At 43.5% G+C, this 27,785-nt stretch overlaps 1 protein-coding gene across 1 annotated transcript in view; it reads left to right on the top strand.

The window, feature by feature from the left end:
• LOC140723389 (uncharacterized) overlaps window positions 1–27,785 on the top strand; it is a 93,115-nt gene that overhangs the window by 54,994 nt on the left and 10,336 nt on the right. Inside the window, exons 3-4 of the mRNA XM_073037971.1 lie at window positions 19,477–19,707; window positions 23,516–23,746. Of these exons, the coding sequence (XP_072894072.1) occupies window positions 19,477–19,707; window positions 23,516–23,746 (462 nt within the window). The remainder of the gene's footprint in view (window positions 1–19,476; window positions 19,708–23,515; window positions 23,747–27,785) is intronic.

The following is a 27,785-nucleotide window of genomic DNA, read 5'->3' as shown; positions in this document are numbered from 1 at the left end:
TGTACGTTCCCCTAAACATAACCCTATACATTTCCCTGTGTATTTCCCAGTACATTTCCCTGTTAATTTGTTTGTCCTAAGAAAATGTTATCTTTCTATAAGTAATCTTACAGAGCTTTTCGAAGAAGATTCGAGGAATGTTACCAGGAAAGTGAATGAAGACAAGAAACTGGATGTTATCTCATCGACTTTAGCAAGGCATTTGACAGGGTCTGGCATAGGATATTGTTTAATAAAGTTCAGTCGTTTGGCATTCAAGGTACCGTAGTGCATTGGAGTAGACATTGGCGTTGTGGGAGAAAGCAGACAGTGGCAGCAGATGGTTGCCGCTCTGATTGGAGATCTCTGAGTGGTGGAATGTCGCAGGGATCGGTGCTGATATCCGTTGTTATTTATCATCTATATCAGTGATCTGGATGCTAAGTTCATTGATTATATCAGCAAAGATTCCAGGATTTGGGGTATATTTGACAGTGAAGAAGACTATCAGAGCTTGTCGTGGGATCTGCAACAGGTGGGAAAATGGGCTAAACATGGCAGAAGGAATTTGTTGCAGGTCTGCGAGCTGTTGCACTTCGGTAGGATCAGCAAAGCTAGATCTTACACAGTGCACGGTAGGCACAGGAGAGTGCGGTAGAACAAAGGCGACCGGGAATACTGGGCCATAATTCATTGAAAGTGGCTGCACACCTAGATAAGGTAGTAAAAAAATCTTTGGGACATTGACATTAATAAATTAAACTATTCAATACAGGAGATTGCATGCTATGTAGAAGGTGTACAAGACGTTTGTGAGGCCTAATTTGGAGCATTGTGTGCAGTTTATGTCACCTACCTGCAGTAAACATGTAAATAATGTTGATAGAGTACAAGGGAAATTTATACGGATGTTGCTGTTATTGGTGGATCTGAGTTATAAGGGAAGATTGAATTGGTTACGACTTTGTTCCTTGGAACGCAGATCTGGGTTAGATTTGATGGAGGTCTACAAAATGATGACGGGTATAGATGGGGTAGAGGGATGGGGAGAGTAAGGGTTAGGTGAGGGGATAGTGGGGAGTGAGGCTCCCATTTTTAATCAGCACACAATTCCTTCCCTGGCGCTCATTTTAGATGAGTACGTCACTCCTTCCCAGGCGACCATTCTGACAACTGTTCTTACTTAAGTTCTTGCATCACTCCCTTAATAGCGCGTATTTTCAATCAGCCCATCACTTCACTCTCCACCCCCCACCCCCCCCCCCACCGGTAAAACTTCTGGCCATTTGGAATTGCCGAATTTTAAGGGAAACAAATCCCACAAGTACTTCCAGTGGGGCGTGGATCAACAACTACTGCTTGTGACATGAAACCCCTGTTAAGCGGGGGAGTTTCTTGTGAGAATGGTTGTCTGGATGGAAATGCAATAATCTCTCAATTTTGTTGTTAATAAATAAGTGTTAATAAACTCACCTGAATCGAGAAGTGTCGAGAAAAGGTTTGTTCAGAATTATTCTAGATGAGTGTGAATATATGTGTGTGTGTGTGTGTGTGTGTGTGTGTGTGTGTGTGTGTGTGTGTGTGTGTGTGTGTGTGTGTGTGTGTGTGTGTGTGTGTGTGTGTGTGTGTGTGTATATATATATATATATATATATTAGTTGAACGTGTTTGGTTTAATTTCAGCAGAAATGCGGCTCCCTGGACCTGAACAGGCGAGGGATGTTTGAGCTGAAACGCTATCCATGTCAGGCAGTCTTTCTTACACAGAGGGCGGAGTTCAGACCCTCCCAGAACCCGGGCTGGATCAAATTCGCAGCCTGGGACTCGCTGAGTTAAACAGAGAAACTCCGCCCCACTGGTTGCGATGAAAGAAAAAGGAGAGATCCACACGGAAATCCGGACAGTAAGGTTAACGCAGCCTGTTTGTTTTCCTCTTTAGGGTTGCTACAGTGATCCCACTCCCACCTCCTCCCGCTGTCAGACCCGTCCTGAGCCGGTGAGAGTTAGTGTGACCGGGCTGCGGCAGTCCCGCTCTACCCCGACTCACCCGGTCCTGTCCATCTGTAATGAGCGACGGACACATCACAGCCGAGTGGCCTCGGGAGCAGCAGCTCAGACTCAACTCTCCGTACAGGGTGAGCACATCGGTGCAGGACCATTGTCGATCACCCGGGTAGACAGACTGATTTTCCGGGACCACACTGAACGCCGTCCGGTTACAACATCAGAGGTAAGTGTTGTCTATGATTCTGCATAACTATTCAGCGTTTACAGCGAGGCTCGGCTTTGTTCGGGATCGGGAGTGAATTTAGTGGGAGAAGGGAGTCCTGACATGTTCATGTTAACGAGTCAATTATTGTCCAAATCAATTAAGTGAAATGAAGCCGTTGCCTTCAACCAGAAATACTCTCCAGGGTGTTTTTTACTGAGTGCGAGCAGAAACACCTTTCACAACGATACTGACATATGAAATAACCCACGGGACGGTGACCCGTCATCATCTCCCTCATTAAAATGCAGCTGCACAGAATAACAGGGCGACTTCACGTTTACATTAAGAAATGTCGCTTTTGGGAATACCTCGGTTTGACTTCTTTGAAGGAAGCCTGAAAATTATATTTAGCACATTTACAGACGAAGGACGTCTGCGTGAAGAAAATCAAAATGGTGGAAACTCGCAGCATGCAGGGCAGCAACGTAACTGGTAATGTTGCGGGTTCGCGACACCAGGTAATGTCCTTTACATCGCGTCTTTGATTCTATCGCTCTTCCTTGTCGCAGAAAGGGTTAAATACAATATTAAACGGTCTTCCCGCTGGAATGACAGTGCTGTATTTGCATTTCAGCAGAACAGCCGCTCCCTGTTTTGAGGAATGTGCACGGACAGGCAGCTGCTAACACACAGACCCTGAGCACCGAGTCTCTCACAACAACAACCCGCAACCTTGCAGATCAGTCAATCATTACCTTGCCATTCCAGTCCTGATGAAGGGTGTCAGTCCGCTATGTCGACTGCTTATAACCGTCCACAGCTGCCGCCTGACCTGCTGAATTCCTCCAGCATTCCATGTGTTGCCATGGTTACGAGACATCCGTGTGGGGCGGTGGGCGGGGTTATTTGTAAAAAAACGATACACCGTATCCACACAGTCAGACTATTCTAGGGGAATTAAGGTGAGAATAATTCAGCTTCTGATTTTTATTTCGAATCTTTATTTCCAAATAGCCAGTTGTCTCTGCATTGGATCAGCGATCAGGGAGATATTTGTTGTTTTTAAGCCACTTCTGGCTGTAGTGCCTTTTGTGTTCCAACTGTTTCCTGCTGGCATGATTTACATTTTTCACAGGTTCAGTAAACATAAAGAACAGCTCGAGAACAATAGACACCTGTTTCAAAGCAAGAGGGCGCGACCTGTATAGCAAATATCTGCTTAGTTTTAAGAATTTCCTGTTTCACAGGAATACATCTGTTTTTCCGGTGTCGATCGATTGTGGGTGTTTTAAGCTCTTCTACTCAATGGCCAGTGGAAGCAAAGTGTTTAATTCTGTTGAAGGCCGAGATTCTTAATAAACAGCGGATTTGAAGTGCTGCAGACTGTGGTTACCGCACTGAAGCCTATCAGCTTGCATGGAAGTGATATTTCCAGTAGTAGGTTATAGAGTTTATTTCTCACCCCTGCAATAGAGCGGGTTTACAATATTAAAGAGACTTTGATAATTACCGAACGAGAGTGAATTGTCTGAGCACTTAGATTTAATTCAAACAGAAAAGCCACTCCCTGTTCTGAGGAATGTGCTCGAACAGGCAGCTGCTTACACACAGATACCTCCGAGTTTCACAGAACAACAACCCGCTTCTTCCTAACCAATCAATCATGTTGCCCCTTCCCTCTTCCTTTCCCATCTCCTGTTGTGTTTTGTTTGACCCTAACTTATGAAACTTTACATATATTTCCTTTTTGTTCTTGATCAAATTTGTCACACCCTGACCGTCTAACATTCTCGTGTCTTTCCATCCGCGTCCTTTGGTTCAACAGGAACTTTTGATAAATATCAAAAGTTGAATAATTCACACAGTAATTCCCCAAGAATAGTCCATCTGCGTGGGTATGTTTTGACGTCATTTCAAGCAGCCACACCCACTTTTCTCACAACCGTAAACGGCAGGTCTGCTGAAATCAGATGGAAGCGGCTCGACAAATTACTCTCATTCGGGTGTGAACAAAGTCACTTTAATATTGTATTTAACCATTTTTGCTGCAGAGTAGAGTGATAGAGCCTTTATCGTGATATAATGAACATGACCCAGGGTCTCGAACCCGTAACTTTACCAGTCGCATCTGCTGCCCCGTTTGCTGTGTGCTTATAACATTTTATTTTTACCCCAACCCTCATCATCTGAAGTTGTTTTATTTTATTTTACCTTTTGTTCACGATTCCTTTAAATAACTAGACCATGTCATTCCCAACTGGGACATTCTTTTCTTTAAACAATATTACCCTAGGGGATGGAACATTGTTCTTTCCCGGTTAAAGTTTCCACCATTTTTTTTTTAAATACTGTTAATGTAACGGTGCGGATAGGGGCAGACTATGAGGGTAAGGAGGAGAGTGATGGGGTGAGCAGGGTAAGGGGAAAGGCAGGGTGCGTGTGTGGAAGGTGGACAGGGCGAATTTCAAATTGTGGGGAGGGGCAGACAGAGTTGGGAGAGTGGAGGAGTGAGAGGCGGGGAAAATGCGGGGCGGGAGTGAGAAAAGGGAGAGCGAAGGAGGGACGGAGACTGATACGTGGAGAGGGAAAGAAGGGGGACAGAGAGGGACAAAGGCGAGTGAGTTGGGGAGAAGGCTAGAAAGGGGAGAGAGAGGGACAGAGAGAAGGGGAGTGAGTTACAGAGGAAAAGAAGAGAAAGGGAGGGACGAAAAGAGTGGAAAGTGTGTGGAGAAAAAAGAAGTGAGGGATGATGATGAGAGGAGAAGATAGAGGGGAGTGGGATAGGAGAGAGTGTGAAGAGAATGGGAGAGAGGGTGGAGCGAGAGCGCGGAAGGAGTAAATAGTGGGGAGAGAGAGATTTGATTAGTGAGGGGGTGACAGAGGGAGCAGGAGGCACAGTGAGCGATAGTGCAAGGGGAAGGGGGAAAGTCTCTCGAGGAGGGGGTGAGTGAGTGGGATGTGGAAGGAGGGATACACGAGGTGTCGAGCAGGAATGACTGAGCGAGAGGGGGAGCGAGAAAGTAGGGTGTGACTGGAAGGTAAGGAGAGGTGGATGAGTGAGATAGGCGGTGAGGAGTGAGGTGGGTCGGGCTGTACTTTGAGGAGGAAGTGTGACTGAGTTGGGCGGCGAGGAAAGACGGGCGAGTGAGAATGAGATCATTGACAGTGCAGTGAGCAGTACGTGAATGGCAAGAAGATTAGCTGTGTGAGCATAAGACAAAACATGTGCGATAGTGGCAACGTGTGCATGGCGTCGTAGGAGGTAGCTTCGGTATTCACCAGGGAAAAATACTTTGGCAATTGTGGGGATAACTTAAAGCGGACTGAAACGCCTGAGCATATAGACATTAAGAAAGAGGAGTGCAGGAGCCTTTGAAAAGAATTAAATTAGATACATTAGGGAAAGGATGAGATATACTTGGGAAGCGAAGAAGGTAATTAAACGGATAAGCCTAGTAATTTCTAAGGTAGGGACATGTTCCACCCTACTTTGTGAGCCGAGGGCCTGTATTGTGCTGTAGGTTTTCTATGTTTCTAAGTTTCTAAATTGCTGAGCCTCTTGCGATTATCTTTCCGAGAGAAATACCGGAGGATTGGATGGTTACAAATATTGTTCCCTTGTTCAGAAAAGTGAGAAGTGATAATCAGGAAATTATTGACCAGTGAGTCTCACTTCAATAGTGGGCAAGTTGTTGTAGAAGATCCTGAGAGGCAGGATTTATGAGCATTTGGGGAGACATCATCTGAATAGGTATAGTCAGCATGGCTTTGTCAAGGGCAGGTCTTTAAGGAAGTAACAAAAATGTTTGATGAAGGTAGAGCAGTGGATGCAGTGTTTATGGATTTCAACAAGGCATATGATAACGCTCCCCATGCAAGTCTCCTTCAGAAAGTAAAGAACATGGGATCCACGGGGACATTTGTGGTAATATAAGATTTTTGGCAGTGTGGAGGATCTGAGAGATGTTAGGGTCCGTGTCGGTAGGACACTCAAAGCTGTAGCGCAGGTTGACAGTGTCGTTCCGAAGGCACATGGAGTTCACGAGCCGTCAGGTAATGTTATTGCTATATAAGACCTTAGTCAAATTCCACTTGGCGTACTGTGTTCATTTCCGGTCAACTCACTACAGGGACGATCTGAATACTATAGAAAGAGTGCAGAGGATATTTACAACGAGGTTGCCTGGATTGGAGGGTGTATCTTATGAGAATAGTTTGCGAAAACTTAGTCTTCCCACCTTGGAACGACGAAGTGTGAGCGGGGAACTGACGGAGGTGTATAAGATGATGAGGGGCCTTCTTCGTGTGGATAGCCAGAGGCTTTTTCCCCAGGGATGTACTGGCTAACACGAGGGGGCATTAGTGTTAAAGTGCTTGGAAGTGGGCTCGGTGGATGTTAGGGGTAAGTTTTCCACACAGACTGTGGTGGATGCGTGGAATGCACTGCCGGCGACGGTGGTGGAACCCGTTACAATAGGGTCATTAAAGGTCTCATAGGCAGATACATGGAGCTTAGAAAAATGGAGAGCCGTGCGCTCGGGAAATTCTAGGCGGTATCTAGAGTAGGTTACATGCTCGGCATAACATTGTGGACCGAAGGGCCTGTAATGTGCCTTAGATTTCTGTGCTTTATGCTTTATTTTTGAACATGTTATTAGTTCTGTGTTATAGAGCACCCAAGAGTTCGCCCGGTTAAGAAGAACAAATTATTGGAGGTCACGGACTATTACAAAAAGCATAATTTGTTAGAATTTGGTTTTAACTTTCCACATCAGGACAAGAGCTCCCATACAGTAAAGTAAGTAGATGAACCGATCTATTTGAGAAATGTGTGCAGGAGGGCTCCTTCATCAACACGTCGATGTCCCAAAGAGATAGTTTGTGATACTTGATCTCCCACTAGGGAATGAGACAGGACAAACGTGTCAGAAGTGTGTGTAGGGTAAATTTTTGCATTTGGTGATCGCATTGCCACGAGAATCAAAGGAGCTGTGGAAAACGATAGCACTGCTCCGTGGGTGCAGATTCTAAATAGGAGAAAATACAATTTTGATGGTATCAGAGAGGATCTGACAAGTGTGGATTGGGCAGTTTATATTCTGCCGAATGTCTGTTTAGGAGACGTAGAAAGATAACATTTGTAGAATTCAATGCATTTATGTGCCTCTCAGAATAAAAGGTAAACATGCAAGTTTTGGGGTACTTTGATTTTGAAAAGATATTGAGACCCTGGTAATGTAAAAAAAAAATAACATACGAGGTGCATAGCAAGTGTAGGCAGATTGGAAAAAGTGATGTAGTTATAGAGACAGGGAAATGCAAGGTGAGAAATAAACCAGGAAGGCTATAGTGTGGCATAGGGCTGCCCTAGCAGACAAGGTGAGGGCGAATCCTGAGGGATTATACGGATATTGTAGAAGCAGGAGAATTGCAGCGGACAGAATTGATCCTGTGGATTGCCAGAACGGTAATCTGCGCGTGGAGCCAAAAGAGATAGAGGAGTTATTAAGTGGAATTTTGTATCTGTGTTCGCTCGGGAAAAAGGACACAGAATCTGTAGAAGTGAGACCATGGATATTATACAGATTACGTATGAGGAGGTGTTTGCTGACTTTAGGCAAACTACAGTGGCTAGATCCCCAGCGACTGACAAGTTAATTCCTCGGACTCTGAAGAAAGCGAGTGCGGAAATTGTAGGAATGTACCCAATATGTTTAAATTATGTTCTGCGACCGGAGAGGTACCGGAGGATTATAGGATAGCTAATTTTGTTCCTCTGTTTATGAAAGACTCTAAAATTAAAGCAGGAAATTCTAGGCCGGAGCCCTGACATCAGTAGTGGGAAAGCATTGGAAGAGACGGAATAATGAGTATTTGAATGAACAAGACTGATTAGGTACATTCAACATGATTCGGTGTAATCTAGACAATCGTATGGAGTTTTTCGAAGATGATACGAGGAAAGCTAACAGGAAAATTAATGGAGGCAAGAAACTGGATGTTGTCTATATGGACTTTAGCAATGCATTTGACAAGGCCCCGTATAACATATCGGCGAATAAAGTTATTTCGCCAGGTATTCAAGGTGAGGAAGTTAACTGGAGTACTCTTTGGGGTAGTGAAAGAAGACAAATAGTGGCAACAGATGGTTGCCTCGCTGACTAGTGGCCTGTGACTGGTGGAATGCCGCAGGGGTCGGTACTGATATCAGTTGTTGTTTGTCATCTATATCAAAGATCTGGCTGATAATTTGATTAACTTGATCAGCAAATGTGTTAATGACACCAAGATCTGGCATGTATTTGGCTGCGAAGAAGACTCTGAGAGCTTGCATTGGTATCCGCATCAAATGAAAAAATTCTCTGAAAGTGGCAGATCGAACTTAATGCAGGGCTCCGAGCTGTTGTAGTTCATTATGATAAGCCAAGGCAGATCTTACACAGGGCCCGGTAGGGTACTGTGGAGTGCGGCAGAACAAAGTGAATACAGGTCCGTGATTCATTGAAAGTGGCGGCACACCTCGATAAGGTAGTAAAGAAATCTTTTGTAATTTTGACCTTTATAAATTAAAGTATATAGTACAGGAGATTGCATGATACGTTGAAGGTGTTTGCTGTGTTTATGAGGTCTAGTTAGGAGTATTGAATGCAGTTACGTCACCCACCTGCAGCAAAGATATAAATAAGTTTGATAGCGTACAACGAAAATTTACAAAGATGTTGCTGCGATTGGAGGACCTGAGTTATTGGGGAAGATTGAATAGGTTACGTCTTTGTTACTTGGAGCATAGAAAATTTGGGGGAAATTTGATAGAGGTCTACAAAATCATGAGGTGTATAGATAGGGTATAGATGCGGTAGAGGGATGGGGAGTGTGAGGATTAGCATACGGAATAGAGAGGAGTGGGCTCCCATTTTTAATCAGCACACAATTCCCTCCCTAGTGCTCCTTTTCAATCAGTTCGTCATTCCCTCCCTGTCGGCCTTTTTAACTGATGTGAATGTTTTCTGTGAATATGTCATTCCCCCCCAGTCGGCCTGTCTGACACCAACGTCCTACAGTAGTGGCAATTTTCAATCAGCCCATCACCACCTTCCTCGGTAAAACTTCTGGGCATTTCTAACAGATAACTTCTATGAGAAACTAATTCCACTAGTATTTCCGGCGGAGTGTGGATCAACAAACACTGCTTATGAAATGGCACCCGCTGTTAACCGTGGGCGAGTGGGTTTCTTGTGACAATAGTTGTCTGGATGGAAATACAATAATCTCTCAATAACAGAGTTAATAAATGGATGCTAATAAATTCCTCTGAATCGAGAGGCGCTGAGAAAATCTTTGGCCTGATTTATTCCAGTTGAGTGTCAATATATTTAGCCCAACATATTCAGTTTAATTATTTTTTTCGGCTTCCTGTAGCTGAACGGTTGAGGGACGTTAGAACTGAAACTATACCTACTCCGGACAGTCCTATTTCCACGGAGATCAGACCCTATCAGAACCCGGACTGGATCAAATTCGCAGCCTGGAACTCACTGTGTAAACAGATAAACTCCGCCCTACTGGTTGCGATGAAAGAAATAGGAGAAACATACACGGAAATCTAGACAGAATGTTTAACGAAGCCTGTTTCTTTTCCTCGTTAGGTTTGCTACATTTATCCTACTCCCGTTTCCTCCCTCTTTTAGACCCGTATTGAGCCGGTGAGACTGCGGCAGTCCCGCTCTAACCCGGGTCACACGGCCCTGTCCATCTGTAATGAGCGACGGACACATCACAGCCGAGTGGCCTTGGGAGCAGCAGCTCAGACTCAACTCTCCATACACGGTGAGCACACCGGTGCAGACCCATTGTTTCTTACCCGGCAAGTCAGACTGTGATATCCCGGGACCTTTCTGAACGCCGACCAGTTACAACGACGGAGGTAAGTGATCCCTCCGATTCAGCACAACCAGTGAGCGTTAAACAGCAAGGATTCGTTTAGCTGGGGATAGGGAGTGAATTGTGTTGCAGATGGGATCCCTGTCATATTGATTTTAACAGGTTTATTATTTTACAAATCGATTCAGCACGACGACGTCGTTCCTTTGAACCACAAGGGCACTCCGGAATGCTTTCTATAGAGTAGCTATATAGATGACCGCCCAGTTATTCTTATCAATGTCGCTTTGATGAATGCCCCGGAATGGTTTATTGGAACGAAATGTGAAAATTATGTTTGACACATCTGAAAATTATAGGAAACTGAGTCAAAAATAAGTTCAGGAAACTCGCAGCAGACAGGACAGTAGCGGTAACTGATAGCTTAGCCGGTTCGAGGCCCCAGGTAATACTCTTTACATCACGACATAGGATTTATCGCTATTTTATATTGCAGAAAGGGTTAAATGCAATATCAAAGCGGCACTGGTCCACCTCTGTATGAAAGTATTTTTTTCGAACCGTTTCGATTTGATTCCAGCAGAAAGGCGGCTGCTAATTCTGACCAATGTCCCCGGAGAGACAGCTGCTGAAACCCAGACTCTGAGCTCCGCCTCTCACACAACAACCCGCTCCTTGCAAATCAATCATACAGCTGGCCTCTTCCACCTTCCAATCTTGTCCTAATAAAATATGTCGGTTCGAAACTGTTTATCCCATCCATAAATACCTCCAGACAGGCTACTTTCTTCCACTATTTTATATGTTTCCATGATTTCGGCGTGGAACAGTGGGCAGGGTTAGTTGAAAGAAACGACATACCCGCACTATCAGAATATTATTCTGGAATCAAGGTGAGAATAATTCAGCTTCTGATATTGATTTCGGATCTTTATTTAAACAAAACGTTATCTGTGTTTTGAATCAGTGTTTAAAGAGTTAATTCAATGGAATGAAAGGGTTACGATATGAGGAACATCTGGCAGCTCCTGGGCTGTATTCCCTGGAATTCAGTAGAATGGGGGGGGGGGGATCTCATAGAAATATTCCAAATGTTAAAAGGCCTGAACAGATTAGATATGGCAAAGTTATTTCCCATGGTAGGGGATTCCAGGACAAGAAGGCACGACTTCAGGATTGAACGACGTCCTTTTAGAACTGAGATGCAGAGAAATTAATTTAGTTAGAGGGTGGTAAGTGTGTGGAATTTGTTGCCACAAGCGGCTGTGGAGGCCAAGTCATTCGATGTATTAAAGGCTGAGACAGATAGGTTCTTGATTAGCCAGGGCATCAAAGGGTACAGGGTGAAAGCAAAGGAGTGAGGAAGACTGGATGACGTGGATCAGCCCATGATTGAATGGCGGAGCAGACTTGATGGGCCGAATGGCCTGCTTCTGCTCCTATAGCTTATGGTCTTCTGGTCTTATGATCTAGCATCATAGCTCCAAGTACTGATCCACGCTCTTAACGAGTCCGCTTTCCTCATAATACTCTTTGAATTCAAATAGAAACATCTCAAACCATCGGTCTGAGCGCGTCCCTTCTCTATCACCTGCTTATCCACCCACTTGCACAGTCTACAAGCTTTCTCTATTTACGAACCAACTGCCCTTCCTCCGTCCCTTCAGTTCGGTTCCCACCCACTAGAAATTCTATTTTAAACTCTCCTCAACATTGTTCGCAAACCTTCTTGCCAGGATATTGGTCCCGTAGAACTCAACCTGTCCTATTTGTACAGGTCAGGCCTGCACAAAGGAGGTCCCAGTGATCCAGAAATCTGAATCCCTGACCCCAATCCCTCAGCCACGCATTTATCCTCCACCTCATTCTATTCCTATGCTCATTGTCGCGTGTCACAGGCGGTAATCCCGAGATTACTGCCTTTGAGGTTCAGCTTCTCAACTTAATTCCTGACTCTTTGTAGTTTCCTAACTCTTTTTCCTTCCTATGTCGTTGGTACCAATCTGTACCACGGCCTCTGGCTGTTCTCCCTCCCATTTCAATATATCGTGGACGCGATCAGAAGCATCCCGGACCCTGGCACATGGGAGGCAAACTACCATCGGTGTTTCTTTCCTGCGACCAAAGAATCGCTTATCTGAAACCCTAGCGATAGAGTCCCCTATCACTGCTGACATCCTCTTCCTTTCCTTACCCTTCTGAGCCACAGGGCCAGATTCTATGCAACAGGCGCAACTACTATTGCTTCCCTCAGGTAGGCTGACCCCTCCCCAACAGTACTCAAACAGGAGTACTTTTTGTTAAGGGGAGCAGCCACAGGGGTACTCTCTAGTATGTGACTCTTGCCCTTCCCTCTCCTAACTGTTACGCACTTACCTGTCTCCCAAGGCCAAAGTGTGACCACTTACCTATAGCTCCTATCTATTACCTCCTCACTTCCCCTGACTAGGCGAAGGTCATCTAGCTGCAGTTCCAGTTGCCTAACACTGTCTCTAAAGAGTTGCACCTTATGCAGATGTTGCCGTCCGGGTCGTTGGGAGTCTCCAGACCTTCTCACATCTGACACCCATCACTGAACACCGGCCTTACATACATACTTCCTGTTTCTATTCCTCACAAATAACTGATCTCGACACGACCCGTTATCGCCTAAGACGTGCTGAGCCAAATCAGTCCTACTCTGTCTCCTACCTGCTTTGATGCCCGCTCCTTAAACGCCCGCTCGATAAAGTTGTGCTCCTTTTAAACTCTCTCGCTATTCTAACTGGTTGACGTCCACACGCTAGCGCAATTGTCCCTCGATCATACTTAATACGTTCCTGTGCCGTGTCTTTGTCCCCCATTACTATATCTCCCGTGTCAGTTTCCACAGTCCAATATCTACACTCGTTTCTCTTTGACGTTATATATATCTGAAAAAATAGTACCGTCTTTGATGCAGCTTTACTACATATTTCATCCTTTCTTTCCCAATGACATTTCAATTGCATGCTGTTCATTTGTGAAAATTTCTCAATACTCTTACTTTCTTTTAATATTTACAATGTTATATGCCCTCTCTTTGAATTTAATGCTATCTTCTGCTTCCGTTCTCAAACAGAATTGCCTCACCCTCCATTTAGAATACATCTTCATCTTTGCGATGTATCTACTCTGCACTTTCAGAACCGTACTCAGATACTCCAGCCACTGCGGTTCTGCCGTCAATCCTGCTAGTGTTCTCTTGCTAATATCTTTGGTTATCTGCTCTTTCGTGTCTTTGTAATTCCCTTTACCCCACAGTTATAATAGGACATCCGACTTCATCTTCTCCCTCTGAAACTGCAGGGTGAATTCCAGTATATTATGATCACTACCTCCTAAGCTTCCTAATTTGATCAAGCTCCCCAGTCAAATCTTGTCCATTGCACAACGCCTATTCAAGAGTTGCCTTTGCTTGAGCGGGCTGAGCCACTCGCCGCTACAAAACGTTATCTCGTTGACATTCTACAAATTCACTTTCCTCGGATCCACCGGCAACTTGCATATTGAAATCTACAATTGCTGGTGCAACATTACATTTTTGTAAGATTGTCATTCTATTTAACGTCGTAATTTGTAGATAAATCCTATCTACTCCCACTATGGCCCTTTTGCCCTCATAGACTCTTTGATGCCCACAAGGAATATACATCCTCCGATCCATTGTCAACTCTTTCGAAGAATCTGACTTAATTTTCCTTAATATTCTATCAGCCACGACTCAAGGATGCCCACAATATCCTCTCTGTCAAACTCTACCCGTGCTGCGAAATCATGCACCTTATTGTGTAAACATCATGCAAACAAATATAACGCCTTCGGTCCTGTACTCAATAGGTATATTTAATGTCAGAGAAATGTATACAATGTACTCCCAGAAAATATTTTTGTTCACAAACATCCACGAAAACAGAGGAGTGCAAGCAAATAATGAAAGACAGTTAAACGTTAGATCCCCTCCCCAACTCCTTTCTCCCACGCATAAACAACAGCAAATAATGAAAGACAGTTAAACGTTAGATCCCCTCCCCAACTCCTTTCTCCCATGCATAAACAACAGCAATGCAACGACCAGAAAAAAAGCGCATCGGCGCCCTCCACCGAGCGCTCAAGCCTGCATTAAAGCATTTATAAAGACACAGACTTGCAGTACCCCAAAGGCTACTCGTTCACCTCGTAACATGATACACCACAGGCTCTCTCTCTCTCTCCTTAATAAGGGAAAAAAAGAGTAATCCCCGTTTCACAGCGAGAGGGGAGATATATCAAAGCAACTCGCTGATTTCTGGGGTTCGAAGTCCACTTTTTCCCAGCCCTGTGCCAAAAGAACTCGGGTCTCTGCGCACATGCTGCAGTCAGCTCGCTGCTTACGATCATCTGTCTCCCAAGGTGCACCAGGCGGCGGCCTTGAATCCGCCTGTCTTCAGAGCCGGAATATCCGGAAACCTGATAGCGCGCTCGTCTTTCAGGCTGTATCCTTGTCATATCGAAAAGCGGTCGGTCGTGAGCCCCGGAAAGCGGGTTCCATTTCCGCAAAAACCGCAGTCAGCGTGTAACTCCAGGTCAGTGTCTTCAAAAGAACTTTAAAGGGAAAAAAAGCGATATCAAAGATATCCACATGTACTGTACGTTATAGACAATTGCAACGTCATTTGGAGGAGTGGCCGATGGAGCTTTAATGTGGAAATGGGCGCTTTAGAAGAGATTTTTTTGGTTGCTGCCTGAACATGTTTCATGAGGAAAGTTTAAGTGAACTAGAGATTTTCACATTGTAGTGATAGAGAGTGAGGGAGCTTTATTCATCGAAGTGTGTGAGATTATGAGAAACATGGATAGATTGGACTGCGAACAAATCTCTCCAAAGCCGGCATCGCCTGAAGCCAAAAATCATCTGTTTAAAGAGAGTGGCGGAAAGTTCAGCTGATATGTCAGAGGTAGGTTTCGTTACACAGAAGTGGTGGATGCTTTGAGCATTCGGTTCGAGTAGTGCTGACGGCTGGTACAATAGGAATATTAAAAAGACGGGAGGAGAATCAGCTTGATCTCATTCAAGGACTGTTACTGGACAAGAATCATGCGAACAGGATTACGATCAAATCCTGCTGACTATTCCTAATCGAGGCATTAGATAGTCAAGGCCTGACCCGGAATAGTCAACATGGTTTTGTGACTAGAAGCATTTGGATTTTTTCGAAGAAATAACTGGATAAGATAAGGATAGTCCAGTTGATTTGTTAACATGGACTTTAATAAGACCCTTGATAACGTCCTGCATGGTAGACAGATCTGGAAGCTCACAAAACCTTACAGATTAAAATAAGGGGAAGCGAATTCACAATTAGCTAAATGATGAGAAGCAGATTGTGTTGGCTGAATTTAGATTTAGTGATTGTCGGCCGGTGACTGGTTCAGTGTTGGCACCTTTGCAGTTCATAATTAACGTAGATAATTGGATAGGAATATACATGGCATGATTAGAAAGACTGATGATTTAAATCACCATGATAATGAAGTAGGTTGCAATGGATTTTAAATATATTTTGTTCATTTGGGAAGATGTGCTGAGAGATGGCAAACAGGTTTCAACTTGAACAAATGTTGTGGAAGTTGTGACAAAGCAAGCCTGAACATAATATGCAGGGAAGAAAGATATTTGAAGCGCATAAATTCCGTTTGCATAGCAGTTTACCATTATTGGAAACGAGATAAGAATATAACAAATGGGCGCGATAAATTTGCTTTACTAAATACAAAGTAACCTTGGTAGTCAGCTTGCAGTCACTTTTCACTGTTGGTGAATGGTGATTGATTTTTCAAGTAAGGATTTCAAACACTCACGGTTTAGCAAACAGCCAATATCTGGAACCACTAGTCAATTCTCTGTAAAAGTAGAATTTCTCTGTTCAGACTTCAGAACAGTGTTCTCCGTGTAAATACGGTAAGGGGTGGGAAGTTCAAGGGGGATATTAGAGGAAGGTTTTTCACTCAGAGTGGTTGGTGCGTGGAATGCACGGCCTGAGTCAGTGGTGGAGGCAGATACACTGGTGAAGTTTAAGAGACTACTAGACAGGTATATGGAGGAATTTAAGGTGGGGGGTTATATGGGAGGCAGGATTTGAGGGTCGGCACAACATTGTAGGCCGAAGGGCCTGTAATGTGCTGTACTATTCTATGTTCTATGTTCTAATAAGTAAAATAAAGTGAGATTGAGTTGTAATAAATGTGTGTGTTCTGAGTCCACTTATCGGCGATGACATTGTCAGCTGATACATTCTGGACAATCACACCAGGGCGGGCCTTGCACAGTGCGTGGAACGGAAGCACCTGCGAGTACAAGTGCACGGTTCATTGAAAGTGGCCACACGTGGCGAGGATGGTAAATGAGATGGAGTTTCGGAGTACGGAAACAATCTTGTAGTTAGAGATGTCGTTGGGTAGGACACACAGTGTCTATGTGGACAGATATGGCCACATTGCATTAGGAGAGATATTGCTGAAGAGGTTGCAGTAGAGTTTTATGAGGATGGTATCTGGACAGGGCAGCCTGAGTGATAAGGAGTGGTTGGCCAACATGGATGTGTTTCCCCCAGAGTGTAGGACAATTCAGTGTAACCTCGTAAATGTTTATAAAATCATGACGAGCATGGATAAGGTAGCCTGAGCTTTGGAGGAAGTTGGCCAAGATGGATGTTACTTCCCCAATGTGTGGGAGAAATCACGATAACCTTATAAAACTTTCGAAAATCACGAGGAGAATAGATAATATGGATAGCCATGGTCATTTTCCCGGGATTGTAGAAACTGAAAGCAGAGTCAACATGTAAAGGATAAAAAACAAGATATTTAAGAGTCCTTAGAGAAACTACACAGAGGTTAGTAAATAACTGTTTGTTGTCTGCATAATCGAATTCAGTATTATAACCGTGTTTAGACATTCCCCTCACTGTAGCCTACGAGTGAGCAAAAAGAACAAAGAAGAACTCTAGATGCTGCATAATATCAGACATTGTTTGAAACCATGCTGACGAAGGGGTTTTGCTCCAGAAACATTAGGTTTGTTCTCTTCTCCACAGATATTATCTACTGTTTCTCACGTAAGTACAAGAATCAAGTTTAATATCATTGGCATATGTCTGAAATACCTTGATTCACGGTGCCAGTACACTGCAAAACATACAAAGAAAAAAAAACATAAATTACAATAAGACACAAAATTAAATTAACTAAGTAATGAAATAGAGAGCAATAAAGAAGAAAATAAGTGAAGTAGTGTACATGGTCATTGCCCGTTCATTTATTTGATAAATGTGGGAATTGGGGACGGAGAAACACAGGGTGATAGGTGAAATCAGGAGGGGGAAGAGTGAAGTAAATAACTAGAAAGTTGATTGGTGAAAGAGATACAGGGGCGGAACAAGAGAAATATAATTGGAGAGGACGGAAGGCCTTGTAAGAAACAAAAGGGAGAGGAACACCAGAGGAAAGTGATGGTTAGTCAAGGAGTTTAGGTGAGAGGGCAAACGGGATGGGGAATAGTGAAGCGGAAATCGACTTCATGCCATCAGGTTTGAGGCTACCCAGACAGAATATGTGTTGTTCCTGCAACCAGAGTGTGGCTTCAACACGATGGTAGAGGAGACCATGGACTGAAAATCGTCATCCGTCTCGACTTCAAAACTCCTCTCTCCAATTCGAACCTCACTCCTTCCGAACGCCTGGGTCTCCAGTCCCTCATTTTTTTAAAGCTATTATTAATGCTTTTTGAGTTAGTGATTTAGATGCATATCATATTTTTACTGAGTTAAGTATTGTATGTAATTAGTTTTTGTTACAACAAGTGTATGGGGCATTGGAAAAAAGGTTGAATTTCCCCATGGGGATGAATAAAGTATCTATCTATCTATCTATCTATCTATCTATCTATCTATCTATCTATCTATCTATCTATCTATCTATCTATCTATCACTAATCCCAACCTCACCATCAAACCCGTGAAGAAACTAAGTGCCGTAGTAGTCTGGCGAACTGACTTCTACTTTGCCGGCCCATCGCCTCCCTCTGGTGCTTCTCTCCACTTTTCTTTCCTTGATGGCCTCTTGTCCTCTCCTATTATATCCCCCCTTTTCCACCTGTATCTCTTTCATCAATCAACTTCCCAGCTCTTTACTTCATCCCTCCCCATCCCGGTTTGAACTAACACCTCCTGTTTCTCCCTCCTCTCCCCGCACCTTTAAAATCGACTCCTTAATTGTCCTTTTCCTCCAGTCCTGCCGAAGGGTCTCGGCCCGAAACGCGACTGTACGGTTTTCCATAGAAGCTGCCTGGCCCCTTGAGTTCCTCCAGCATTTTCTGTGTGTGAAACATAGTATCAGCACGACTTCCTTGTTCTTTCTTTCGTCCCGATTTACCGTGTCTAGCAATCTCTGGATGAAACTGAAACCCTCTGGGCTAGAGAATTCCAAAGAGACGCAACAGGGAGGATATACATCTAAATCTATATTAAATTAATCTCTTTATTCTCGAACTAAGTTTCTTTACTACAGATGCCTCCCAGGAGGAAAATCGCTCTCTTAGAATTCACGTTCAGTCCGTCTCGATTTATATTGGTCAATTATTATGGAAGGGATGTATTGAAATCAGTCTAAAAGGGGCGTTTCAAGCTCATTCAAGGGATGGAAATCTTCGTCCTATAATATGTAGCTAAAGATATAGTTGTTGTACTTTATATAGTTTGAAGAAAAATAACGGATGATCATATATATGGACACATGCATACCCGATCGAACATCTCTGAAAGATCCCTAAATTGCTGTCTTGAGCTCCCTAACTCACCGTACAGTCCTTGAGCAAGTTTTGCAAGGGGAATAGGCATAACTTGCTCAGTCATGTTGTCCCAAGCTAATACAGACGTATCCAAAATATCCTCTGGTTGTAATAGTTGCGAGAGGTGTTTCAACTAAGTACAGGGCAAAGTAACTCTGAGCAGTTAACATTTCAGTTTTTGAACTTCTCGTTTCTTCATGCTTTAATTTTTTTCCTAATTTTCTGTTCTTACGTTAAATAAGAAAATATAATTCACAAGTAAAACTCCTCAACCGAATTGGTCAAAACCCCTGGATGTAATACACATATGTAGGATAGGGCTTTTCAAGGCATTGTATAGTCGATTCAGTATAATTCGGCTGTTGATTAATCATGGCAGCCGCTTATCTGGGATATCTCTTAAGACAAAAAACAAATCAAGAGCATAGCTGGGATTCTGTCTGTTTATTTAGGACACTCTGCCACTTAATTGGGACAGGAGAGTTTCGTCAACCAGATTCTAATTAGCGTCAGTTACGTGTTTGTTGTTTGCTCATTAATCTGAATTTGCATTTTCCAGACAGAAAAGCGACTGAAATGGGAGGAATATGCACATGCATTAAAACCCGGCCTGAATGCTTGTCGGATGTGGAAATTGATCATGCCACAAAATCGAGTGACAGTGAACAAAGCCATTTTCTGGGTCCTGATCAATTCCAAGAAGTTCCACACGCAGGAATAACTATTGGTGAAGAGATTGCTTTTGACAGAGATGTTTTGGAACCGTCTGGGAGCTTTGAACATGGAGCAGGTCAGTAGCTTGCAAATAGTGGCAAATAAAACATCGAGTACCTCTGTCCTACCACGCTGCTCAACTTCTTACAGATCGATGTGTAATTACTACTCAAATATCCCTGCAAAGTTCAACATATTACTTTTGATCTGGCTGTATTAAAATCCATTTCCCAGTTTAAAGATTATCTTTCTGTTAAATTCCTCCTGCATCCTGCCAGACTGGTTTAATCCTCCATAATGGATGGCAAGTGGAATTCTCCCATCTTTGGCGTAATTATCATGGCGTTAAGAACTTGAAATGATGAATGTGGGGCCCCTGGACTAGGGCAACTCACGGCCTGAAAAATGCGGGGAACCGATGGATGGGTTGACGCGTGACATGGTGAAGGAATGAGACGGGGAGGGTGTGGGGACTGCGTATGAGACATCAAGCGAATCCTGCACGATGGTGGCCGAGGAGATGGCGTTACCGATTTGGATTTGGCAAGTCTAATGGAAGGTGGCATAAGGCACCCTGCATAGAATAAAGATAGATCAGAACTTTCTTGACTTGTACAAGATATTGATATAGCAGCGTGTTTCACGGTCAGGAAAACACCTTAAACATCCCGTAGTATGGGATTTCCGAGGGTTATCATCGCAGGATTCTTGGTGAAAATCAAATTGGGAATGGGAATAGAACGAGCAGAGTAGACGGGTACTATCAACCTTGCTCCAAGGACCCCTCAGCTAATATAGGGGTCTATGTGATAGAAATGTTTTGGAAATTCCTATCTGGAGGAATAGGAAAGATGTATTGCTCAATATTGGTATCAATGACATAGGAAGGAGAGTCAAAGAGTTCCTGAAAGGAGAATGTAGGGAGCTCGGCAGGAAGCTGAGAGTCAGGATCTCCCGGGTAGTAATTTCCGGATTGCGGCCTGCGCCACGCACCAGTGAGGGTAGAAACAGGATGATTTGGCAGATAAATGAGTGGTTGAGAATCCGGCGTAGTGGGCAGGGCTTCAGGTTCTGGTATCATTAGGATCTCGTCTGTCCTGTTCAAAAGTGTCGGGTTGCACATGACCCCGAGCTGGATCAATATTCTCGCGGGCATGTTTGTTACAGCTGTTGGGAATGATTTAAACTAATTTGGTGGTGGGGGGAGGGTGTGGTAGGGTTGGAGCCGGAGTAAAGAGAGAAAACATAAGACAGATGGTAACAAATTAAAGATGGAGTGCAATCAGACTGCCAATCAGAGCAGACAGGTGATGGGACAAATTTGCAGCGAACCGGCTGTGTATCAAATCATTCTGTATAGGAGTTGGTTGCTGATTGTCCAAGGTTACAGGTTATAGTGGAGGTATAGGAAGATAGGTGGAGGGGATGGTGTGGCTCCACTGATAAATAATGACATTAAATCAGAAGAAAGATGAAACATAGGATCGGAAGAGGTTGAATCCTTGTGGGTTGAGTTAAGGAACTGCAAGGGTAACAGGACGTTGATGGCAGTTATATACAGGCCTCCCAACTGTGGCTGGGAGGTGGATGACAGATTACAACAGGGCGTCGAAAAGGTGAATCAAAAGGGCAATGTTATGGTAGTCATGTGAGATTTTAACATGCAGATCAATTGGGAAAACCAGATTGGTAATGGATCTCAAGAGAGTGAGTTTACTGAATGCCTAAGGGATAGCTTTTAGAGCACTTTGTCGTTGAGCATACTAGGAGATCAGCTGCATTGGACTGGGTGTTATATAATGATCCGGAGGCGATTAGGGAGCTTAACGTAAAATAACCTTTAGTAACCAGTGATCACAATATGATTGAGATCACTTGAAATTTGATAGGGAGAAAGTAAACTCCGAGGTAGCAGTATTTCAGTGGAGTAAGGGAAATTACAGTGGTACAAGTAAATTGGAAGGAGCTTCTAGCAGAGATGTCAGCAGAGTAGCAATAGCGTGTGTTTCTGACGGAAATGGGGAAGGTGAAGCATAGACATATTCCAAAAATTAATAAACACTCAAATGGTAAAATAGAGTAACCATGGCTGACAAGGAAAGTCAAAGCTACTATAAAAGCAAAAGAAAGGGCATACATCAAAGAACATATTAGTGGGAAGATAGGCGATCGGGAAATTTAGAAAAAAAATCATTTTCAAGGGAAAAGATTAAAGCAAGTTAGCAAACAATATCAAATTGGATTGTAAAAGCTTTTTCAAGTATGTTAAAAATAAAGAAGAAATGAGAGCGGACATAGTCCCTCTAGAAAATGAGGCAGGAAAAATAGTCACGGGGATGAAGGAAATGGAAGATGAACTAAATGAGTATTTTGCATCCTTCTTCACTGTGGAACACTCTAGCAGTATGCTTAGTGTTACAGTGTGTGAAGGAAAATAGGTGGGTGCAGTTAATTTACAAGAGAGAAGGTTTTCAAAAAGTTAAAAGACCTTCAGGTACACAGTCACCCGCCCAGATGACCTGCGCCCTAAGGTTCTGAAAGAGATAGCATTAGAGATTGTGGTGTTATGGAAATGATCTTTGAAAAATCATTGGATTCTGGCATGGTGCCAGAGGACTGCAAAATTGCAAATGTCATTTAACTCCTGAAGTAAGGAGGAAGGCAGCAGAAAGGAAATTATAGACCAGTTAGCCTGACCTCAGTGGTTGGGAATATGTTGGAGACCATTGTTAATGATGGGGTGATGGAGTACTTGGTGAAGATCGGCAAGATAGTACGAAGTCAGCATGGTTTGCGTCAGTGAAACTCCTGTCTTATGAACCTGTTGGAATTCACTGAGGAGATTAAAAGTGGGATAGATAAAGTTGATGGATGGGGGTATGTTGTTTATTTGAACTTCCAGAAGGCCTTTGACAAGGTGTCACACATGAGACTGTTTACCAAGTTAAGAGCCCATGGTATAGCAAGAAAGTTACTAACATGGTTAAAGCATTGGCTGATTGGTAAGAGGCAGCGAGTGAGAATCAAAGGATCCTTTTTCTAGCAGGCTGCCAGTGCCTAGTGATTTACCGCGTGGGACGGTGTTGGCACCATTTAATTTTATGCTTAATAGCAATGGTTAGGTGATGGAATAGATTATTTTGTTGCCAAGTTTGCAGATGATACGATCATTGGCGGAGGGGCTGGTAATGTTAAGGAAACAGGTAGGCTGCAGAAGGACTTAGACAGATTAGGAGAACGGGCAAGAAAGCGGCAAATGAAATACAATGTTGGAAAATGCGTGTTTAAGCATTTTGAATGTAGAAATAAACTTGTGGAATATTTTCTAAAGCTGGAGGAAGTCCAAAAATCTGAGGTGTAAAGGGACTTGGGAGTCCTTGTGCAGAGCACCCTAAACTTGTGGAGGTTGAGTCGGTGGTGAGGAAGGATAATGCCATGTTAGCGTTCATTTCAAGTGGTCTACAGTACAATAGGAAGAATGTGATGCTGAGGCTTTATAAGGCACTGGTGCACTAGGCCTCACCTTGGGTATTAGGAACAGTTTCGGCCCCTCATCTTAGATGATATGTGCTGGCATTGGAGAGGGTCCAGAGGAGTTTCACAATGATTATTCCGGTAATGAAAGGGTTATCATACGAGGAGTGACTGATGGCTCTGGGTCTGTACTCTCTGGAATTCAGAAGGATAAGGGGGAAATTCATTGAAATGTTTCTAATGCTGAAAGGCCTAAAGAAAGTTGATGTGTAAAGGTTGTTAATCATGGCCGCCGCCTGATTATTTGGGAACCTGCCACTTAATTGGGACCAGAGAGTATTGTCTGCCAAATTCTAATTGGCGTCAGTCACGTGCTTCTTGATCATTAACCTGAACTTTGCTTTTTCCAGCTGACAAAACAACTGAAATGGGAGGAATACACGCATGCGTTAACACCCAGTCTGAGGACTTGTCGGATGCGGAAGCTGATCATGCAACAACATTGAGTGTCAGTGAAGAAAAACTTTTTCTGGATCCTGATCTATTTCAGGGAGATCCACACACCGGAGCCTCTCCTCCTGAAGAGATTGCTTTTGACAGAAGTGTTTCGGAACCATCTGGAAGCTTTTACCATGGAGCAGGTCAGTAGACTGCAAATATTTGCAAATGAAACATTGAGCTCCTTGTCAAAGATAAGTCTCTGACTATTTCTGCAATCGATAAGAAAATAGAATACCGTGTGACCGTACTAACCAGAGCTTCAATCTTCTGCTGAACCATGTGTTACTAAATGTAGCAGGTCAAATAACTGAGGAGCAGGCAGCGAACATGGCAAACAATATATTCCTTCCTCCCTTCATTCCTTCATACAGCATGATCCAACAGTTTTGCGCCACCAAATCTACACAAATGACTAATTAACCTCCTTGACCAAATATCTTTGGAATCTGGGATGAGACCGGAAACACATGCTGTGAGAAGAAAGGATTGAGTCCTTGCAAAGCGGCCAGTTTCGAACGCATGTCACTGACGCCGTAAAACAACACGCTCTCCGCTATGCTACCATGCCGCTCAAAACTAAACTCCTAACTTACTCAGTCTTTTTCTATAACTCAAATCCTTAAGTGCAGGCAACATCCTTTTAAATTTCCTCTGCAGTTTTTCAATCATTCCTGTTTGGTAGATAGGTGATCAGAACTGCGCACACTGCTCCAAATTAGGCCTCGGGATAGATTTCGTGCAACATTGGCAGCACATCTTTTCTAAGACCACGGGCTCAAAATTGTTCAAAATGCTCAAGGTGAGGCCTCACCAGTGCCTTATAAGGAATCAGCATCAGATCATGGCTCTTGTATTCTAGACCTCTTGGAATGAATGCTAACATGACATTTGCCTTCCTCACCACCGACTGAGCCTGCAAGATAACCTTCATGGTGTTCTGCACAAGGACTCCCATCTCCCCCTGCATCTTAGATTCCTGGAATTTCTCCCCGTTTAGAAAATAGTCCGCACATTTGTTTCTGCCTCCAAATTACATGACCCTGCATTTTCCCAACATTGTATTTCATTTGCCACTTCCTTTCCCATTCTCCTAATCTAAATCATTCTTCATCCTTCCTGTTTCCTCAACACTATTGCCCCTCCACCAACCTTCGCGTCATCTGAAAACTTGGCAACAAAACAATCTATTTCATCATCTAAATCATTTATATAAAGCATAGAGGCCTTTGGGTACGGGGCCCTGCGGAACTAGTGACTGGCAGCCGACCAGCGTCCTTTTGTTCCAACTCGCTGCCTCCTGCCAATCAGCCAATGCTCTAAACATTTTAGGGACTTTCCTGTAATACCATGGGCTCTTGACTAGGTAAGCAGTTCACGTGTGTGCAGCTGGTCAAAGGCCTTCTGAAGTTCCATATGTACAACATCCAATGCATCACCTTTATCTAATCTACTTGTAATCTCCTTGAAGAATTCCAAACGAGTCGTCAGGCAGAATTGTCCATGGAGGAAACCATGCTCTTGTCCTGTGTCACCAAGTACTTCATCACCTCATCCTTAACAATTGATCCTAACATCTTCCCAACAACTGAGATCAGGCTGACTGGTCTATAATTACATTTCTGCTGCCTTCCTCCTTTCTTAAGGAGTGGAGTGGCATTTTCAATTTTCCAGTCCTCTGACACCATGCCGGAGTCCAATAATTTTTGAAAGATCATTTCTAATGCCAGCAGGATCTCTAAAGCTACCTCTTTCAGAACCCCAGGGTGCATTTCATCTGGTCCTGGTGACGTTTGTTCATTTAGGTCTTACAGCATTTTGAGCGCCTTCTCTCTTGTAATAGTAACTGCACCTACTTCTTTTCCTTTACGCACTACAACATCAGGCGCGTTGTTAGTGTCTTCCACAGTGAAGACTGATGCGAGATATTAATTTAATTAATTAAATTACGTAAATTAGTTTAGCCATCTCCTTGTCCTCGTTATTACTTCTGCTGCCTCATTTTCTAGCGGTCCTAGATTCACTCCAATTTCACTTTTATTTTTAACATACTTTTAAAAAATCTTCCATATTCCACCTTGTAAATAGTAAAGGAACCATTAGGAGGTAGTGCCCATAATATGATCTGCTTTATCTTACAAGTTTGAGAAGGGGAAGGGAAAATCTGATGTGTTAGTATTACAGATGAACAAAGGGAACTATGGAGCTGTGAGGGAGGAGCTGGCCAAAGTTCAATGGGACAATACCCTAGCAGGGACGACAGTGGAACAACAATGGTAGGTATTTCTGGGAATAATGCAGAAGGTGCAGGATCGGTTCATTCCAAAGAGGAAGAAAGATGCTAACGGGAGTAAGGGGTGGCCGTGGCTAACGAGGGAAGTAAAGGGCAGTATAAAAATAAAAGAGAAGAAGTATAACATAGCAAAGATGAGCGGGAAACCGGAGGACTGTGAAGCTTTTAAAGAGCAACAGAAGATAACAAAAAAGGCAATACGCCAAGAAAAAATGAGGTACGACGGTAAACTAACCAAGAATATAAAGGAGGATAGTAAATGCTTCTTTAGGTATGTTAATAGCAAAAATATAGTTAAGACCAAAATTGGACCATTGAAGACAGAAACGGGTGAATTTATTATGGGGAACAAGGTAATGGCAGATGAGCTGAACAAGTACTTTGGATCTGTCTTCACTAGGGAAGACACAAACAATCTTCCAGATGTAATAGTGGTCAAAGGAACTAGGGTAAAGGATGAACTGAAGGAAATGTTTGGGCAAGAAACGGTGTTGGATAGATTGAGTTGGATAAACGGTGTTGGACCTGATGGTCTGCATCCCAGGGTACTTAAAGAGGTGGCGTTAGAAATCGTGGACGCATTGGTAATCATTTTCCAATGTTCTATAGACTCAGGAATAGGTCCTGCTGACTGGAGGGTGGCTAATGTTGTCCCACTTTTCAAGAAAGGAGGGAGAGAGAAAACAGGGAATTATAGACCGGTTAGCCTGACGTCAGTGGTGGGAAAGATGCTGGAGTCAATTATAAAGATGAAATTACGACACATTTGGATAGAAGTAGAAGGATCAGTCCGAGTCAGCATAGATTTATGAAGGGAAAATCATGCTTGACTAATCTTCTGTTTTTTGAGGATGTAACTATTTAAATGGACATGGGAGAGCCAGTGGATGTCGTGTACCTGGACTTCCAGAAAGCATTTGATAAAATCCCACATAGGATATTAGTGGGCAGAATTAGGGCACGTGGTATTGGGGGCAGAGTACTGACATGGATTGAAAATTCGCTGGCTGACAGGAAACAAAGAGTAGCGATTAACGGGTCCCTTTCGGAATGGCAGGCTGTGACCAGTGGGGTACCGCAAGGTTCGGTGCTGGGACCGCAGCTGTTTACAATATACATTAATGATTTAGATGAAGGGATTAAAAGTAACTTTAGCACATTTACTGATAAGTGGCAGTGTGAAATGTCAGGAAGATGTTATGAGAATGCAGGGTGACTTGAACAGGATGGGAGATTGGGCAAATGTATGGCAGATGCAGTTTAATGTGGATAAATGTGAGGCTATCTACTTTGGTGGCAAGATCAGGAAGGCAGATTACTATCTAAATGGAGTCAAATTAGGAAAAGGGGAAGCACAACGAGATCTAGGTGTTCTTGTACATTAGTCAATGAAAGCAAGCATGCAGGTACAGCAGGCAGTGAAGAAAGCTAATGGCAGGCTGGACTTTATAACAAGAGGAATTGAGTATAGGAGTAAAGAGGTCCTTCTGCAGTTGTACGGGGCCCTGGTGAGACCCCACCTGGAGTATTGTGTACAGTTTTGGTCTCCAAATTTGTGGAAGGACATTCTTGCTATTGAGGGAATGCAGCGTAGCTTCACAAGGTTAATTCCCGGAATGGCGGAACTGTCATAAGTTGAAAGATTGGAGCGACTGGGCTTGTATACACTGGAATTAAGAAGGATGAGAGGGGATCTGATTGAGACATATAAGATTATTAAGGAACTGGACACGCTGGAGGTAGGAAGCATGTTCCCGCTGATGGGTGAGTACAGAACTACAGGCCACAGTTTAAGAATAAGGGGTAGGCCATTTAGAACTGAGATGCGGATTAACTTTTTCACCCATAGAGTGGTGGTTATGTGGAATGCTCTGCCCCAGAAGGCAATG

Source organism: Hemitrygon akajei, unplaced genomic scaffold (assembly GCF_048418815.1).
Source record: "Hemitrygon akajei unplaced genomic scaffold, sHemAka1.3 Scf000111, whole genome shotgun sequence".
NCBI lineage: Eukaryota > Metazoa > Chordata > Chondrichthyes > Myliobatiformes > Dasyatidae > Hemitrygon > Hemitrygon akajei.
The sequence above is the reverse complement of the archived record's forward strand: the minus strand, read 5'-3'. Positions and strand labels throughout refer to the sequence as shown.